Genomic DNA, 20,873 nt, shown 5'->3' with positions numbered 1-20,873 from the left:
TTTATTGCAGGCCATATTGTCTCAGAGGTGGCTGTAACCCAAATCACAGTTAAAAAGTTAATCTTGTCCTATCTTGACCTAATCAACCCTAAAATTAATGTGGAAATGTTAGCAGTTTACTTTGTAGCAACACAAATTTTCACCATCCTTTCATGGATTACCAACCCCATGTCCTTGAGGAACATGGATTAATTTTTAAGCTGTCTTTTACATACACAGCCTTATGATTTCATTCTTTATTTACCCTTAGCTGAATTGTAAGATGGACCACTGAATGTGAATATAGGAGGAGAAAAGATTATGAAGGTAGAAGAATTTTGTTATTTGGGAAGTAGAATTACTAAAGATGGACGAATCAGGAGCGATATAAAATGCACAATAGCACAAGCGAAATGAGCCTTTCAGTAAGAAATATAATTTGTTTACATCAAAAATTAATTTAAATGTCAGGAAAAGATTTTTGAAAGTATATGTTTGGAGTGTCGCTTTATATGGAAGTGAAACTTGGGCGATCGGAGTATCTGAGAAGAAAAGATTAGAAGCTTTTGAAATGCGGTGCTATAGGAGAATGTTAAAAATCAGACGGGTGGATAAAGTAACAAATGAAGAGGTATTGCGGCAAATAGATGAAGAAAGAAGCGTTTGGAAAAATATAGTTAAAAGAAGAGACAGACTTATAGGCCACATACGAAGGCATCCTGGAATAGTCGCTTTAATATTGGAAGGACAGGTAGAAGGAAAAAATTGTGTAGGAAGGCCACGTTTGGAATATGTAAAACAAATTGTTAGGGATGTAGGATGTAGAGGGTATACTGAAATAAACGACTAGCACTAGATAGGGAATCTTGGAGAGCTGCATCAAACCAGTCAAATGACTGAAGACAAAATAAAATTATGAGCAGCTTACACTCAAATTCACTTCCATTTCATTATCACTCTTTTTTTAAAACCAGGAAAGGCAGTTCATCAACTTTAATATCCAGTCTCCTCCCAACTGTATTAAATCTCTGAATATTTTCTATTGTCTTATATCACTTTGTATATTGATGAAACAGGATCCATTCCAGTTTGGCTTTTAATGTTCTATGATAGAATAACTACTTCAGGGAAGATGCTTTTAAAAAGATGATAAAAAGAATTATGTGTTATCCTCAATGACAGTTCTGCATTTGACAAGGTCATAACAGCCTACTGAGGAAATTAAAATAAATACTTCCACATTACTACAACTTGATTCTCATAGAACAATCCTTTATAGTATGTGTATATATATTATCTCATGGGTATGCTACTAAACTGACAAAGTCAACAAAATTTGAAAATGTGCCTAACTGTTCTAAAAATATGATATCTGTTTAAAAAAATAATTGACCACGTCAATATTTGTTGTAAACCAATATCAAAATGACAAAGTATCAGGACACATAATCAGAATAGATAGAATTGATTAACTCCACATAGTAATTTTTATGTGTTAGCAAATTTCTTTAATAACAATTAACAACTAAATGTGACCATCTTCTTTCTTTTTCCTGTTTAGCCTCCAGGAATTACCGTTCAGGTATTACTTCAGAAGATGATATGTATGAGTGTAGTCTTGTACAGTCTCAGTTCAACCATTACTGATATGTGTGGTTAATTGAAACCCAACCACCAAACACCAGTATCCACGATCTAGTATTCAAATTCCTATAAAAGAACTGCATTTACTAAGACTTCAACTTCCAAACCAGCTTAAACAGTGAAACTATATTACAGCAGATTTCACCTGTCCATCAGATAATTTCTAGCAATTATAAGGTTATAAAATAACTAGAAAAGGGGAGTCCCCTTCTATAAAATTATCTTTCATCTGATTTCCACTTATTTATTTTAAATTATCAACCACTAACATACCCAAATCAATATGTTTTTCTCAACTAAATTAAATTTGTTAACTCATCAATGAAAAGTTTTCACTTCAATTCCTAGTCTTGAAAGAAGTGACTGGACTTCTTCAAATAAGCTTGCATATGTCTCTTGCTTGCATATTACATCTAGTAATTCTACATAATCCATATTTCTTGATTAAATATTAGTAAAAAAAAATAAATTATACGTGTGTAATAATAATATTGTAATAATATTGTTACAAGTAAAATAGTACCCTACAGTGGTAGGGTTTTTTTTTACGTGATAGTTTTTAATACCCGGGATGAAATATCAGAATAAAACAAACTACTAATCTAATGAAACTCGGGTTTATATTTTAAACTACATATTTATAACTATGAATAATGATTTAGTAATATTTGTACAAGATAAATAAGAAACAATGAAGAACCTTGTGATTCTGACAAAAAAAAAAAACAGTTTATATTTTATCATCATTATATACATTCATAATTAAAAGATGTTCTGATGGGGCTTGTGACTGAAGGTAAAAAGTAATTTGAATTAACAAAATTAAGCGTTAATTAATGAAGAATATGACAGGACTTAAAAATTGTGTAACTCGCATAACTGCAATGCATCAATGATCACTGTTTTAGACAGCAGTTAAAATATTATTGGTTTTGTGAGTTGTGGTGCTAAATTTGCAAACGCGATAAAAATATTTTTTCTATGAAAAAGGCCACAAGATATGGGTCTGCATAACAAGTATCACTGATAATGGAATTAATGAAGCTGATATTCTTAGTAATTGAATAAAATTTTATAGCTATGAAATAGTTTACTAACAGAATTATTGTAATTCTAACACATCTGAACTTTTAGTTGAAGTTGAGCAAACAAAAAATTTGTAATTTAGATTTTAAATTCACACAACATAATATGCAAGATGTAACAGAATCTGATACTGTAATAAGCCATCAATACTTAAACTTGAATTCAGTACTGATAAGGAATTCATAGAATGATAATGTAAATACTTGAGGGTGACATTTGTTAGGCTAGGATCAACAACAAAACTTATTCACTTAAACAATATATGAATAATAGTTCTAAATCCATTGCTATATTGTCAGTAAATGTGGAATGTATTAATATGTATGACCGATTGAAGTATTTTTCAATTACATCATTTCTGGTGTTATCATAACATTGCTTAGTAAGAATATACTTATGTAGTTTAATATGTATTAGTGATATTTTCAGAAAAAAACTTTAAGTTAGAGGGATCACTCATTTGTATAAAAAAAATAATATAACTAAAAAAAATCTACTTATGCCAGTTGATAGTTGGAGAATGTCCTTCATCACCGTTTCTATTGTAGCGTAAATTCTTTGTCTTCAGCTATTCACTCCATACTAGACAATGATTATAGTACCATCTAAGTTGGAGAATTAAATTGTAACAATTCTCTTACAATTGTAGATATTATAAATAGTTAAAAAATTAATGGAATAAGAATTTTGATTCCTATCTCAACAGAACTTTACTTTCTGCATTGAAATCAACAGTTCTTAATATTTTGTAAAAATTTTATTGATTAATAATTTTGCTTTTAATACAATTATGTTTTATATCTATAACAATTATACTATAATTGTTTACATCTATTAAACGTGCTTAAAACAAGTAAATCATAGAAATCTGGTGCTACTTTTCTAGTTATAAGTTATAACTTTAGCAAGTAACGTGAGTAGTAATGTGTTATATTGACTATAAAGTGTTTACTTATAGCTTAATTTAGTAGAAAATATTATTTTCAGAAATAATGTGAAGTTATAAACTGGTAGAAACTATTGATCAATAATTAATAGGATAAATAAGTTAGTTTAACAAGCACATGGCTAACCTTAAAATCACCACGTGGTCAAGAACTTCCTAGTACATAAAGGTCTGCCACCTAGTTGCTTTTTTACCAACCAAATGGATCTGAAGCCTTCTTCAATCTCTTTGATCTGGCAGCAGATTCAAACCGATCGAAGTGGGACTTAGAAACTTTTCTAAGTCTCAGGAGGGATTTTCATAGGGAAACAGCTGTTTCCCTATTATGTAGATGCTAGGCTCTCGGGCCCAAAATCCTTAGGGTTTCAGGCCAGATCCTCAAGGTAGCTCCACCCCACTTTCCCATTTTCGCGGGCGATACCCCATCCCCCCCAAAAAAATTATTTTTTCATCACTATCACCCCCCATCAAAATTTTTGCACTTTCATGCAATGTGTCTACAGACTCGCTAAGAAGTGTAGAACATTTGACAGTTTAAGATCTCTGTAATAACAAAATGGAATAGGATAACTTATCAAACATATTGACGTGGAGGCCACACCTGCGAAGATCAGTACAGATGCAACGATGCCTGATCCTACATCTGACAGGCTGCCTGTCAGCCTGACAGGTTGTTAGGGTGGATGTTGTAAACTGCCCTCAGCGATGTTACAGCTGCCTTGAAGTTTGGCGTGTCTCAAGGAACTGAAAGAGTGCAGACAGGTCAGCTGCATGGTTTAACTGTGGAGCAGCTGGAACCCAGGCGGCAGACTGCAGCAGCATGCCAAAATGCCTTTCATGTAACGTCAAGGGGCATTGGACTGGCAGCGTAACATCCCCAAAGTGCTGAACAAATAAACTAAAGGAGAGCCGGAGGAGGAATGGACAGCAATCGACAAGCAGATGAAAGTAGTTCAACTAAACATGAACCTCTGTGTGCTGGCACAGGATATGCTTGCCAGACACATAGTGGAGATGGACATGGACATAGCCGTAGTTTCAGAGCCATATGCACTGCAACGCCGTCCGAACTGGATTCTATCTGAGGATGGAGGTGTGGCACTGTGGACGTGTGTCTCGTCCTACGCAGGGCGTACATTAGGGAGTTGGCTTCGTGTGGCGAGAGTGTTTACTGCATGTGCTATCTCTCCTCCAACATCTGCTGCCCACGTAGCAGAAGAGGCCGGTGACTGGAGTGGTTCATTCAGCCCTGTTGTATGGTGTAAAACTGTGGTTGGGAGTTTTATGATATGCAAAATATAGAGGAAAAATTGAGTTTGTCAATAGGAGGTGTTGTCTTCAGGTAATATCGGCTTATAGAACGGTCTCAAAGGAAGCAGTGGAGGTCCTACCTGGACTCCCGCTCATAGATCTCATCATTATGCAGTGCTGTAGGATAAAGGAACTGGGCCCGCTGCCTACAGATGAAAAGAAACATCAGACCCAGGAAATACAGGGCGAGATGACACAAATGCGGCAGGAGCGATGGAATCGGACCACGAATGGCAGGTGGCACACCAACATATAGGAGACATCAAGGGGTGGTGTTGTAGAGGGCATGGCTTGCTAGGATATGAACTAACACAGTTCCTGGCAGATCATGGAGGCTTCCGATCAAACCTACATCGATTTAGTGACCGCAATGACAACTGCCAGGAATGGGGAAAAGAAGGAAAATATACATGTTTTCTTTGTATGCCCTAGATTTGCTGATGCGTGAAATAAGATGCTGGACAGACTAAACTGAACATGTATGTTTCACCCTGACGAAACACAAAGGATGCTTCTGTAGGACAAGACATTGGAGGGTGGTGGAGGACTACACCAAAACTGTCATGCGAATGTTACATGTTTATGACGAGACCCGAAATAGAGCACGGCACCAGAGGGCATGTGTGAGGACAGGCTCTCGGCTGAGTGCTTTGTCCTGATTTTTTCATGTATGTTTGCTATTTTTACTTTCATATATTTTGTATGTACATGCATGCAATCTTTTCATAGTAGCAATATTTTATTATGATCTTGCTGTGCTTTCTTTTATTAGTTTGAGATGTCTCCTGTATAATTTTGATATCTCTGTTGCATATATGAATGATATGTTCCTTTGACGTAATAATGTTGATATATTATGTTCCGGAACCTGGTTGTGATCTGTCTGGATGATCATGGGTTTTTGTACATATGATGACTTTGAAAGGGGCCGATTTAAATTGATTTGATATCCTTTGATGTACTGTCTGCAATTATGTTCTTTGCTCATACGGTGTTTGATGTGAACTAGTGTGAGTTTTCTTTGTTAGATTTGTTGCATATGTTTTGATTTGATCTGATTCTGTTTGATCACGATTTGTATTATTTGTCGTTGGATGTATTATTTGTTTGTGTACCGTTTGGATGGTGATGTATTGCACTGTGGTGTATGAATGTGTAAGTGCATGCATCCACCCCCTTTCTGAAGTAATGCTTCTTTAAGCAATTCCAGGTAGTCAGGGGGTAGGTTTAGTCAGTCGGAAGTGCGCAGGTACACATATGCATTTAACATCATCTTGCGGCACCTGTTGGTGACCCAGATACTGCCATATGGCGTCTGTAAAATTGATTTCCCACCTCTACAAAGAAAAAAAAGGTTAGCTAAAACGATGGCTTGGACGATGAAGTGGTAAAAGATGTAACTTTTCCAAAACATTCTGAAGCCATGGAAATGTTGAAGCAGTTGTTGTTACCTACTTTGAAAGACAAGAAAACAGGTCATCTAGCTAACTATTAATGTTTTAAGTGTTTGTGAGATTGTGCAGCCTGGAAGCACATATCAAAATTGAAACAGAAAACATTTGTGATTTTTTAAACTGAGCATTTTAAGAATATACTGATTACAGTACGTACTGTGTATTTTTTCAACATGTCAACAAAATTTTCTAAGTTTAGGGTTTTTTGCGATTTGTTATTAAATTACTACTATTCTGTACTGCATAAATATTTAAAATTACGTTAAGTAGAAATCAATTAACATTAGACAACAGTAATTTTAATACAGCTACATTTGATAATTCTTATAAGTTTAACAACACAGTAACTATAAATTTGATTGAAATATTGCCCTATGTTTTTGTAATTACTATAATTATAGTAATTATTCTATACTATATGTACTAAGAAAAATTTGGTTAGCTATTCAAATAATGCAACTGTAAACAATGCATCGTTTACAGTTGTTTTTGAAGCAACTATTAACATTTGCTTTTCTTTTGTGCATAAAAAACTATCATAGGGTCAACTTCCATATCAAGCAAACCACCAAAGGCCAAGACATGAGAAATAATATTCACTATTGATCAACATTTTCATTTTCTTCCTTGACTGCTAAGTAAATAGAATGCTAAATAAAGTTTGAAATTGACTTCTTTGTTGAATGGACTTTCGACCACAAAAGAACTTACTTTTTACAATAAAAGAGAAAAGGGTTTCTGCCATCAGGAACTTCTCTTAAACCTGGCAGCTTTAAAAATAGGTGTCAATTGTAATTAAAAAGACATTGATTTCTGATAAAGAAGACTATCAGGATGCAATTGCTTATTGAAAGGCCAAATATTGGTGCTTGGGGAATGTACTACTTGCAAATCACAAATATGAAAAAAAAAGTGGAATATAGTTTATTTAGATGAAACATATATTCATAGGATGCATTAAGTGGCAAATTGCTAGCAGTCAGAGGACTGAGGTCATCACAAAACTAAAAAAGATGATACATTTATTATTCTGCAGGCTGAAGAAGACTCGTTTATTTTTAAAACCAGCTAAAAAAAGTATAAAATAATTTAGTGAATTTTTAATAATTTTTGCAAGCGACAGAACAACATTCAACTCAACTGTTTTCTCTAACTATGATAATAATGGAAATAAAATTCTTTAAAAATGATGGAAAAAACAGTTTCTATACGCATTAAAAGTGATTAAATGAAAGATACTGACTCACGAGAGCTGATAGACAAAAGCAGTTTTTACCAGTTGTTAATAATAATTTTGATGTAAAAAAAATTTGTTATGGATATAATTGTACTAGTCACATTTCTTTATGACCAGTTCTTAATCGAACTTAAATTGATTGAATAAAACATGTGGAACCTTAAAAATGTTTTTTCAATTTTTTCACTGTTAACTCTGTCAGTCGATCTTATCAGAGGGCTCTGCCGCCTGGACACTTGATGCATTCATATCCTAATTTTTATGATCATATTAAGAATTTTACAGAAATATTAGTGCATATCAAAAATCTTAACTAGAATTTTATACAGAAGAATTGAGAGGAGAGTGGAAGAAGTGTTAGGAGAAGACAGATTTGGTTTCAGGAAAAATATAGGGACAAGGGAAGCAATTTTAGGCCTCAGATTAATAGTAGAAGGAAGATTAAAGAAAAACAAACCAACATACTTGGCGTTTATAGACCTAGAAAAGGCTTTCGATAACGTAGATTTGAATAAAATGTTCAGCATTTTAAAAAAATTAGGGTTCAAATACAGAGATAGAAGAACAATTGCTAACATGTACAGGAACCAAACAGCAACAATAACAATTGAAGAACATAAGAAAGAAGCCCTAATAAGAAATGGAGTCCGACAAGGATGTTCCCTATCTCCGTTACTTTTTAATCTTTACATGGAACTAGCATTTAATGATGTTAAAGAACAATTTAGATTCGGAGTAACAGTACAAGGTGAAAAGATAAAGATTCTACGATTTGCTGATGATATAGTAATTCTAGCCGAGAGTAAAAAGGATTTAGAAGAAACAATGAACGGCATAGATGAAGTCCTACGCAAGAACTATCGCGTGAAAATAAACAAGAACAAAACGAAAGCAATGAAATGTAGTAGAAATAACAAAGATGGACCGCTGAATGTGAAAATAGGAGGAGAAAAGATTATGGAGGTAGAAGAATTTTGTTATTTGGGAAGTAAAATTACTAAAGATGGACGAAGCAGGAGCGATATAAAATGCCGAATAGCACAATCTAAACGAGCCTTCAGTAAGAAATATAATTAGTTTACATCAAAAATTAATTTAAATGTCAGGAAAAGATTTTTGAAAGTGTATGTTTGGAGTGTCGCTTTATATGGAAGTGAAACTTGGACGATCGGAGTATCTGAAAAGAAAAGATTAGAAGCTTTTGAAATGTGGTGATATAGGAGAATGTTAAAAATCAGATGGGTGGATAAAGTGACAAATGAAGAGGTATTGCGGCAAATAGATGAAGAAAGAAGCATTTGGAAAAATATAGTAAAGAAGAGACAGACTTATAGGCCACATACTAAGGCATCCTGGAATAGTCGCTTTAATATTGGAAGGACAGGTAGAAGGGAAAAATTGTGTAGGCAGGCCACGTTTGGAGTATGTAAAACAAATTGTTGGGGATGTAGGATGTAGAGGGTATACTGAAATGAAATGACTAGCACTAGATAGGGAATCTTGGAGAGCTGCATCAAACCAGTCAAATGACTGAAGACAAAAAAAAAAAAAAAAATTAGTGCATAGAGAATATTCTTCTGAACGTTTTGGTGTTTTTGTATTAAAAATAGGCTTGAGTGAGTAGATATAGAATTTATAATAGTTTTTAACAGAAATATAATGTTTGAAGCTAGCAATATTGATAACAGGGAATGACTTCTTTGTTTGGTTATATGTGTGTTCTCGTGTGAGGTTGTGTTAGTTGCTGGTCCAGCTGCTGCTACTGGCGCAGAGCGGATCAGCCTTTTTTAAATAACATAAATTAACCGACAATGGACTGCTTCTAGCAGGAGAGAGTTGCAGTGTGCAGCTGCCCGGCGCACCAATTTTGGTCTACTCTGTGCCAATAGCAGCTAACATAAAAATGTGAGCACGTATGACAAACAAACCCAAGCACTATCCTTTTTATGAGAAAGATAGAAATATAACATTTTGTACTATTGTTTACTTCAAGATCATATACAGAAAAATACTGGAACGTATTTAAACAAATGGTTATATTTTAAAATGTCAATGTTTTATGTTATCTGGAAAAAAAATCAGAACTTTCAACTGGACAGTGTTATCATCATTAAAATATATAAAAAAAGTAAAGATCTCAGATTAGACCGCTAAGATGTAACTTTTAAATCTGTCACATCTGATTAACTCAGTTATATTTTTCACACAATAAGAAATGTACTGACCTGAATTCTCTTCAAGAAACAGACCCAAAAAACCATACAGGTGAGACATCATAAGTGCCAAGAGAGGTCATCTTTTCTAGTAAAATATTAATAATACTGCAATAAAATGTAGCACACCTTTACACAAAAAAAAACCTTAAGGATTATGTTGCATGCATTTCGAAAAGTATAATGTTGGAGAATTGAAGAAATGCTGTGATCATATAGAGATCAAGGAAAATATTAAGTTGAGAGTAAATGAAATTAATAAGATCAATTATCAACCAAATTGATAATAAGAATTAATAAGAATCCAAATTCAGCATTAGACAACAATAACAACAGTTCTAATGGACAACACAGTAATTACTCTATCAATGATCATTGCAAACCATTAAAGGGAAAAGAATATAACATTATAACGGAAGTATAAAATATAATAATTTTGTTAATTTTGAACATCGATAATGAAATATTTTCAGTAATAGATGCACACTAAGATCACTACTTGTGTCATCACTCTCTTTCAAGTTTACATGCAATCTGACAGCAACCCATCAAAACAAATCAATAATATTAAAAAACAATCTTAAATTATTTCTAGCCATGTACAGATAAACTTGGTTAGTAGTTAAAGAATTATCTGACAAATCAGTACGGAAACTCCCAGAAAATGGTTCTATATAATAAAAAAAACTACTTTTTAATTTACAATAATTTTCCCAAACTTTTCTAATGAATTATATTGAAAAATAAAAATGCACTGACAGATATTATCTAAAATATTTCAGACGTTTTTCTGTGCAAAAAAATTGGAAAAATTTATTATTTATTTTCTTATTCTATTTCAGTGAATAGATAAATCCCGACTGAATCTTAGTCACCTTCAAGAAAATTCCTACTGTATAAATAATTGTATTTAGCTACTAGAATAACTGCTGCGCATTAGGATGCCCATACCTATCCATGCCCATCGTCTATCCATATGTTTATAACAATATGCCTAAGTTTATAACAATGACATACCATTAAATGTAGAAAAATGAGATTTTTATAAATGAAACAACCTCATAGTAATCTACTTTTTTATGTGAGGCCACCGCATTTAAACCCCCATGGCTGGGACACTAAAAAATTTAAACGGAAAACTTAAGACTATGCAGATTCACAATGTAGGTCGGGCAAAGAGGGTAACTTTAATTTAGTTTTAATTATCTAACTGGTACAGGATAAATGCATCTGGTCATAATATAATACAACAAACAGTTCTTACGAAAAGGAATGGTGTACATTTTAAATAAAAAAGCAATCTGTTTTTTGTAGAACTTTATTTGATTAAAAAAATAAATAACTTTGAATGTACATATGAAAATTAATCAAAAACATAATTTTTAAATAATAAGAGTATATAAATATAGTTTAATCCACTTAAATATTTAAGTGGAAGATTAAGTTTTCATTTCACATACATATTGTAAAATCAGACTATATAATTCTGAAATCTTTTAATTTATGAACAAAATATTATTTCTTAACATCACATAATAATCGCAATTTATATATTATAAACATTTCTAAAACTGAAATATAATAAACTAATTTTTTTATTACAATAAAATACTCTATTTGATAAAGATATTTATTTTATAAAAAATTGAATACATATATAATTTAATAAAAAATATTATTTTGCGATAGTAAAATTTTAGTCAATAATTTTGAAAAACTGTTGAATCTGCTAAAAAATCCAGAAAAAAGCTCAACTATTTGTAACCAGTAACTAAACTAGAAAACTCAAGCCCCCCGAATAAACAAGAAATAAAGAATAATCTGATCTCAAAAAAATAATAAAGCATCCGGGTGAGGACCCAATAACTGTGTAATTTTTAAAATTATGATTATTAACTAATAAATCAATGATCTATTACAGAAAATATTTGGAAGACAAAAAAAATCCTGCCAGAATGGCTACTCTGCCCCAATTCATCCTTGACACAAAAGAGGAGACTAAATTTACAGTGGAATGTCTCTCCTTTCAGTAACCTTTAAAATGTTATAAAACTTGTAGAGAATACAAAGAAGAGAAGAGCACATCAATAAACAAATTGGGAAATATATCAGGGTGGGTTAGAAAGGGAAGATGATTCTGTGTGGAAAAAATAAATAGTAAAGAAGAGATTTTTTTGCCTTTACAAAAGATCGGGCAAGATTCAAATAGAAATGGTAAATGTAATTGCTGAAATATATTTCTTAAATTATGTATCAAAAAATTTCTTAAAGAATGTATCGGAATATACCAGTAGCAACAAAGTATGATCTAATCTTAAAGATTCTTAATTTTTTTAGGTGTTAAAAAAAAATGTAATTTTTTTTACATTTTCTGATATTATATATTTTGAAAAATATTTTGGTAAATTTACGGGCATAAATTCAAAATAATTGCAAAGTTATACACATTTAACTCTTAATTGCTGTCATCTGGTCATTTTTAACCCGAGAGGTATATTTTTGTTGGCTATGTTGCAATGACAGTTGCTACTTCCCTGATTTCATTGTCCACTCTATTCAAGGGTGTTAAAAGGCCAGCTATAGTGCCATGTACAATGAAAACTTATTAGTTTATTTTTTACGAGAGTTCACAATCAAACCGATGATAGTAGCAATGTTACTTTTTTTTTTTTGTAATAAAATCGTCATTGTATTTTTTACATTTTTAACAAATTATGAGTTTACTGAGTATAAGTACCTCTTGTGAATGTAGTAAAAGCTTGAATGAAAATGAAATTGAAGATATCTTAATGAACTGATGATCTGTAGGACCGTGAATCTATATTTAGTGAATATGATAGCGATAGTGAATGTGACATAGAAAGTCCTGAAAATGTATGTGAAATTAAAAACAAAAATCCGATGAGTGTATCCGATGAATTGTTGAAGAGGAAATTAGACGAAAGTCTGTTTATAAAAAAAATTGTTATAAATTGAGTACTGAACTTATTAGTTCAAGAACTTAGGTTATTAGGACTCATCTTTCTCAAATAAAAGAAACTGCTAAAAACTTGCATCTCTATTAATTCAATTTATTATTGGGAATTACTGTTTACTGATGAAATGTTATACATTATATTAGAACATAAAATTATTAAATTATCACTAAAAGTACTGCTCTGCAACTTCCTTTGTTAATCACACTCATAATATTGAATTAAAAGCTTTAATGGACTACTGTATTTATTTGGTAAATTTAATTCTAGTAAAGAAGATGTGAGGAATCTACAGAAAATGATGGAACTGGAAGTGTTATATTCAGGGAAACCATGTCCTTTCAGGGTTTGTATTTCTGTTAGTTTTAACGGCACTAAAGTACACTCCAGTATACAAGATGGTGACAAAACTGCTCATATTTTCAAATTATTTAAAATGTTAATCTCAAATTGCAGGTCGAATTATTCTCCCTCCAAGTATCTAATTGTAGAAAAGATGCTTGCCAGTTTTCAGGATCTATGCACCTTTTGAATGTTCATGAAAAATAAGCCCTGAAAATATGGACACATATTTAAGAAAATCACTTGCCTTAACTCATATGAGACGTTGACTTGAAGAATCCAGACTTTCAACATCGCTGACTTTATTATTAGAAATGTATTAAAAATTAAAAAAGGAAAGATCAAACCTGAATTGCTACAGAAAAAACACAGGCGATGTCATATGTGCCCATCAATCAATGACAACAAACATCTCAACGTCTGTAGTGAGTGTGAGACCATGTATGCAAGTACAAATAACATCAGAAGAAATAGTTGCAAAAATGAAGATCTTGAATAAAATTAATAATTTTTTTCTTAATTTAAAATTTTTCAATACATATTTGTCTCTAGTTAGTTTTGAAATATCACAATTTATTGTTACAAATACATTTCATTCAAGAATCAGACATTTTCAAATTTCTTGTTACATAGAAGATTTTTAGATTATTTAATTTTTTAATTACTTTGTTTATTTTATAATACGGGTAAAAAACTTTTAATCTTTTTATCAAAAAACACGTTTGTAATTTTCATACATATATCACATATTTAGATCAATTAGTTTTATTAATTTATATATATTCTAAACATTATGTTGAATATTTTATTTCTTAAATGCAATGATAGATATTTGAAATAATGTATATTAAGTAATATGATGTTTTACACATGCTACAATCAGGTAATCTAATTAAATTTTATATAAAACCACTAAAAAGCCACCTTTGTATGTTTTTTGCATTGCAAATACGGTCAATAATTTTGTCAACCAAAAAAAAAATTTAATATTGCGAGAATTTCAATTTTTGGGTCAGCTGTGAACCGACAATAGCATTAATATAATAATAGCAGTAAAGAGTTAAAGTGGTACAGAAGTAGATCGAATTTCAAAGTATGGTAAGAGACCTGGCATCTCAAATCTCTGCCCTCTATTGTTTAACTTTGCAGCTCCTATACTTTCCAAAACCTTTTTCTATTGTGAATAGAATATATTTGAGAATATAATAGGAATATTAACAACGATTTGAGACATGCATTTCAAAATGTTAGTTTCTGTTTATATTCAAGGTTATGAGCACTTTTAACCATTTTAGTGTGTAAAACAATGAGGAAAATAACTCACAACAAGGAGATAAGATAAGAAAAATTTTTTAAGAAATTGACACATGAAAGAGGCAGTCATTCTTTTACATGTTGATAAAAAATTAAAAATGAAGTTTTTGAGGTCAATAATGACAACAGGTTCAGGAATCCTCCTATTTGTTTTTAATATGCGAGTAAACTTAAATACAAAATCAGAATGAGGTTTTAAATTCATGCAAGATCAACGTTATTTGTGAAAATGAATTTGAGAAAAACACATGTAATGTGTGATTTGTATAAGTCTCACTTGTGAACTTCACAAATGTTTTTTCTGTACCACCTTTTCTGAAATGGTAGAATTTCTCAGCACCAACCAAGTTATCTGACTGGCATAATACGTGGTTCTGGGGTTAATATATTCATCATCACGTGCATATTATACTCTAGAGTAATACATAAATCTAAACTCTTTTTTAGGTTGTCTGTAGCCTTGGAGTCAGTGGTAATGATTCAGTTTTCATCTAGATGTCTTGGATTCAAATACCGGTCAGGAATCGTATTTTTCACAAATACCATGGCTACAAAACTGCCATTTTACTTAATCCTCTGATGCAATACCTAATAGTGGCAGTGCTACTACAGTGGTAATAAAATTATTAAAAATGTACTTTGTAGCTATAACTAAGCCAAACGTTAATTTTTTGTTTACCTACCATAAAACTGTTCAAGTTTCGACTTCAGATAATTTCTTCAATAATTATCCCTTACCAACGACCACAATGTTGAACAATACCTAAGGAAAACCAATTTTTCCTTATCTTTACCTGGATAAAATTTGTTATTGTTGTTTTAAATTATGCACACTTGAAAAAATTAGAGATTTTTGACAAAGGTTACAAACAGAAATTTTTCTAATTAGTTATGAATATTAAGATGTTTTTTTAAATTGCTTTTGAGATTAAATGACTTCTGACAAAAGTTACAAATATAATTCTTCTCTTTTGTATGAATATTAAGATGTATTTTTAAATTGCTTTTGACATTAAATGACTTTTGACAAAAGTTACAAACATAATTCTTCTCTTTTGTATGAATATTAAGATGTGTTTTTAAACTGGTTTTGTGATTAAATGACTTCTGACAAAAGTTACAAATATAATTCTTCTCTTTTGTATGAATATTAAGATGTCTTTCTAAATTGCTTTTGTGATTAAATGACTTTTGACAAAAGTTACAAATATAATTCTTCTCTTTTGTATGAATATTAAGATGTGTTTTTAAACTGGTTTTGCGATTAAATGACTTTTGACAAAAGTTACAAATATAATTCTTCTCTTTTGTATGAATATTAAGATGTGTTTTTAAACTGGTTTTGCGATTAAATGACTTTTGACAAAAGTTACAAATATAATTCTTCTCTTTTGTATGAATATTAAGATGTCTTTCTAAATTGCTTTTGTGATTAAATGACTTTTGACAAAAGTTACAAATATAATTCTTCTCTTTTGTATGAATATTAAGATGTCTTTCTAAACTGCTTTTGTGATTAAATGACTTTTGACAAAAGTTACAAATATAATTCTTCTCCTTTGTATGAATATTAAGATGTAATTTTAAACTGCCTTTGCGATTAAATGACTTTTGACAAAAGTTACAAACATAATATTTCTCTTCTTTGTGCGTAATAAGTTGTGTTTTTAACTTATTTTTAAGAATAAGAGACTTTTGACAAGAGTAAGAATTATTTTCTTTCTCTTTAGCATAGAAGTTAATGTCCCTCTTTAAATAACATTTACATCTGAATCTTTCATTGCAATATTCACAAACCAATTTCTTTCCTTTCTGCTGAGGTAACTCATTTTGACTACTTATATCCTTGACTAAATTTTCTGTTCTTACATCGCCATTCGCACAATTACATTCACTGGATTTTTGTTTTATAATTCCATCATATACCGAATTATTTACACATCTCTTACAATTCTTAGTACTTGCAGTGATGGTTAATTTATCAATAATAACCTGTAAAATTAAAACAATCGTTAAAAAGTAATTATGAATTCATGTAAAATTATTTCCATTAAAATAACATTATTCTATTTTGCAAAATATGGATAAAAAACTGAATATCTTAAACATATATTCAAAATAAACATCGTTTGGAATATTATTTAATGATTCACAAGTAAAGTTTAACGTAATAACAAACTTTACTTATCCTATTGCATATCTATACACATAGCTGAAACTTTACAGATTGTCTGGGCTAAAGGTATCCAAAATAAATGGCCTATATTTAGGAAATCAGTCCTAACTTCTTAGTAGACTCAAATGATAGCATAAATCTCCAAGAATTGTTCAGTGTACTTTCAAATTCAGTAGAATATGCATATGATGTGCAGACAGGCTGACTCCAATGCGATTGTAGTCCATCAAGATATGGATCCCACAAAAACCATTCAGTGCATGCTTTAGTTAATGGAGTTTCAATCATGTACACATGTTTAACAGCTTGTACAAACTGAATGGAATATCAATTCTTTTACGTCAAAGTTTAACGTCTTCAAAGGTATGACTTTAAGAGACAGAAATCATCAAAGGTTACAGTTGTGATGAGGCTATGGATCATGTAAGCGACGCATTCACTGCCCGTCCCATTAACTTTATTAGGCGACCTGGTTATGGACTGCAAATATCTCTTTCTACTGTTCACAACATTACCATAAGCACTAAGTTTGCAAGAATACAAGTTATAACTCTTATTTATAGTTAGATATCTTATTTAGTGGTGAGACAACTTTTCATATGTGCAGGATAGTTAAAGACACTGTCAAATTTAATGTACTTCATGCAGTAAAAATGAAATAAATAGAATAAATTTACGCTATGTAACCTGGAAAGCCAATTTACATTACTGAGTGGATTTAAATCACACTATTTATAAAAATTATGATTATTTCTTTTTTTTATATAAAAATGTGCTGCCATCTGTTGCTGCTTTTATAAGTGTCATCTTCATATTCTGTCTGAAAGATGATCAAGTAGGAATCTTTTGTATTTATGTTTAAATACCTGAAAAATGTCTAAACTTTACCTAGTATTATTTAAATTAAATTTCTTGATATTTTCACTACATGGAAATTTTAATATTAAAATTAACTATTTACAATATTTTAATTTTTTATTATGTTTGATATGTAATTTTATATAAATATATTATATACAGCTGATGATGCAGGATCCTGCAAAGGTGCTTTTGGAATAAAAAATAAGGTAAGTGTCATTTCATTTACTTTATAATTCTGTACTTGGGTTGTTCAAGTTGATTTTTTTATTATAAAAATACAACATATATATATAAATATATATATATATATATATATGATCAAACTGGAAAACATGATGTATAATGTATAATTTTATAATAAATAAAATAAAAATATATAATTTTTTGAATTCTTCTAAATTAGCATCCTCTTTTAACAATATATTAAATACATTTTAAAAAACTTGTAAATAAATCTGATGAAGTGGTGCACATGCATAAACACTAATATATATATATTTCCACACAGGGCAAGAAACTTAAAAACCAAACTGAGAGAGCTTAACTACAGGTATTTGAGTGTTACCTTTTACACTGCTCCTATTAGCACTATTATTGGAGGTGTATATTACTGCTCTAATCTATTATTGTCTGTTGTAAACTATTCATGCTTCAGTGCAATAATTTTCGAGAACCACGGTTTTCCTTGTCAACACGATTTGTCTAGTGCAATTCTGACTAGACGATTTGTCTAGTTGCAAGTCCTACACTATCAATAACTGAAGGCAAATGTTCACAATAAATAACTGAAGTCATTGACAACAGTTTGCATCAGGTGACTCTCAATATGATTACTTTAGCATTGATGCATCAGCTGTGTAGGGTGATCACTTCGGATATCTTTTGTCAAAATATGGTAGATATGTTGAGTCTTCCTAATGTAATCACAAAATTAGATTTTATATTATTTTCTTTTCATTTACAGATTTTATGTCACAACCATGTTTAGTCTTACCAGGTCCACTTTAACCTGCCTACCTGATAAATATTGAAACATGAACACTGAATACAATTAACAACAAATCACCCAAAGCCTACTAAAATGTCACCTCTATAAAACAGGTTAAAATTCACATATTTCAGTCATCAATGAATTTCATAATCACACTTTGCTCTCACACATTGACCATTTATCATTCACAAACATCTTAATAAATCGATATTAATTAAACAGAACTAAATACAGTTACAAACATTTTTTTTTAAAACTAACACATTGAAATATATACACAGTAATGAAATTAACAATCAAAATCATGTTTGTTACAATAGCCAATAGCTAATACTTACACGACACGGATAAAATACCATCCCATCTTTTGTCTTCACTGTGTGAAAATCTTTTATTCGAAGTTCATTGCTTTTCATATTAAGATTAACCAGTGGTGAAACATCATTCACTAAGATCTCAGATTCCTTTAAAAAAAAAGAAGAAAACACATTACAAACTAATTAATTTCTAACAAATATATTTTTTTTTTATTCTGACTGGAACTTAGTAATAATACCACTTATATACAGATCTCATATCATAAAAATAAATATTTTTCATAGTAAATACCATTAAAATCTGTGTTGCTAAAAATTTTAGAAAAATCCAAGTATATGACAAAATTAGGCCAAAAAAGAATAAAATTGTTTTTATATATTTATATTATTTTTATATAAATTTACTATTAATAGAATATTACAATGGTTATATATATATATATATATATATATATATATATATATATATATATAACCTATATATATATTATACACTTTATTTTCTTACAGTGTATGTTGCAATTTGTTTGACAAATGAACAATAAAGAAACCTTATTACCATGGCCCAATGAGATCAAAATGATATGTAAACAATATGTAGTCTTGTACACTCAGGTCTTTCATTCCTGAGTCATATGGTTAATAAAACTTCACCTGCCAAAGTACATCGGTATCCAGAGTTTAGCTTTTAAATCTGTATAAAAGCAACTAACTTTTTTTAGAATTTGAACCTGAGAACCTTCAACTTCAAAAATCAGCAGTTAAACACTAAACCAACCTGGTGGGCTAAATGCTATGGGCTATATGAGTTAAGAAATGAACTGTATCGAATCCCAAAATTTACATATAAGGTCAAGCTGAAAGGTACATGGAAGGCTTTGCGATTAAGTGTACCTATGGTTTGACGTGAACCAAAGGATCACGTAACCGATTGTTACCGATAGTTTAAAAGTGGTTCTACAACAACGGACACAAATATCCCTCAATACCAATCACTTATGATATTATTTTGAAAGAGAATACGATTTGATGAAAGATGTTCTTGAAAAAATAAATTATAAAGAAACATAGCTGGAACATATGTGGTGATTTCAAAGTTATAGTTATTTTGTTACACATGCAGTTAGACTATACCAAGTATATGTGTTTTCTTTGCAAATGGGACAACTGAGCTAGGGATAAACAGTATGTTACCAAAGAGTGGAAGAAACAAAACAACTTAACTCCAAATAGGAGAAATATTATTCACGGGCCCTTAGTTGAATCTAATAAAATATTTTTACCTCCTCTCATTATCAAGCTAGGACTTTGTAAAAGTAATGAAGAAGGATAGTCGTGGATTTTTCCGAATCCAAGCAGAAATTTCCGAATGTAAGTGTAGGAAAAATTAAAGAAGGAATATTTGTTGGTCCTCAAATAAGAGAGTCGATCGAAGATGATGTATTTAACTCAATGTTAACTAATGTAGAATGTGCAGCTTGGGTTTCATTTAAAGACGTTTACAAAAGTTTATCTGCAAACAAAACTCTGACACTTACCACGATATTATTATCAACTTCTTATTTCATATAGAACTTTGGGATGTAATATTTCTTTGAAAATACATTTCCTACACTCACATCGGATTTTTTCCCAGACAACCTCAGAGATGTAAGTGACAAACACACAGTGAATGTTTTCATCAAGACATTTCGGTGATGGAAAGCCGCTGTAAAGAGAAATTCAATACAAACATGCTAGCCGATTACTGTTGGACATTAATTTGGGTTGTGCCTGAGGGAAGAAAAGCAAGGAAATCATTCTAAAATAGGTATGGCCATGCAAAATTACAAATTTTAACTATATTTTCCCGTAATTGTTTTTGAAGCCTAACTTATTTAAAACAAACGGTAATAGAAAAATTGTATTTACAGATCTGTAATGTACACAACAAACCATTTCAAGAAATGGTATTATACTTAGAGAAACATTAAATTTTTTTTTGTCTGTCATTGTTATTTGTTAAAGCATTAATAAACAAATAAAAT

The 20,873-nt window shown here is 30.8% G+C and overlaps 1 protein-coding gene across 1 annotated transcript in view; it reads right to left on the bottom strand.

Annotated features, from left to right (window-relative positions):
- Window positions 1-2,800: 2,800 nt before the first annotated feature.
- Window positions 2,801-20,873, bottom strand: part of LOC142331985 (uncharacterized) — a 76,944-nt gene continuing 58,871 nt past the window's right edge. Inside the window, exons 11-13 of the mRNA XM_075378036.1 lie at window positions 18,868-18,993; window positions 15,959-16,493; window positions 2,801-2,877 (exon numbers count right to left, since the gene is read on the bottom strand). Of these exons, the coding sequence (XP_075234151.1) occupies window positions 2,801-2,877; window positions 15,959-16,493; window positions 18,868-18,993 (738 nt within the window). The remainder of the gene's footprint in view (window positions 2,878-15,958; window positions 16,494-18,867; window positions 18,994-20,873) is intronic.

This window comes from Lycorma delicatula, chromosome 11 (genome assembly GCF_047948215.1).
Source record: "Lycorma delicatula isolate Av1 chromosome 11, ASM4794821v1, whole genome shotgun sequence".
NCBI lineage: Eukaryota > Metazoa > Arthropoda > Insecta > Hemiptera > Fulgoridae > Lycorma > Lycorma delicatula.
The sequence above is the reverse complement of the archived record's forward strand: the minus strand, read 5'-3'. Positions and strand labels throughout refer to the sequence as shown.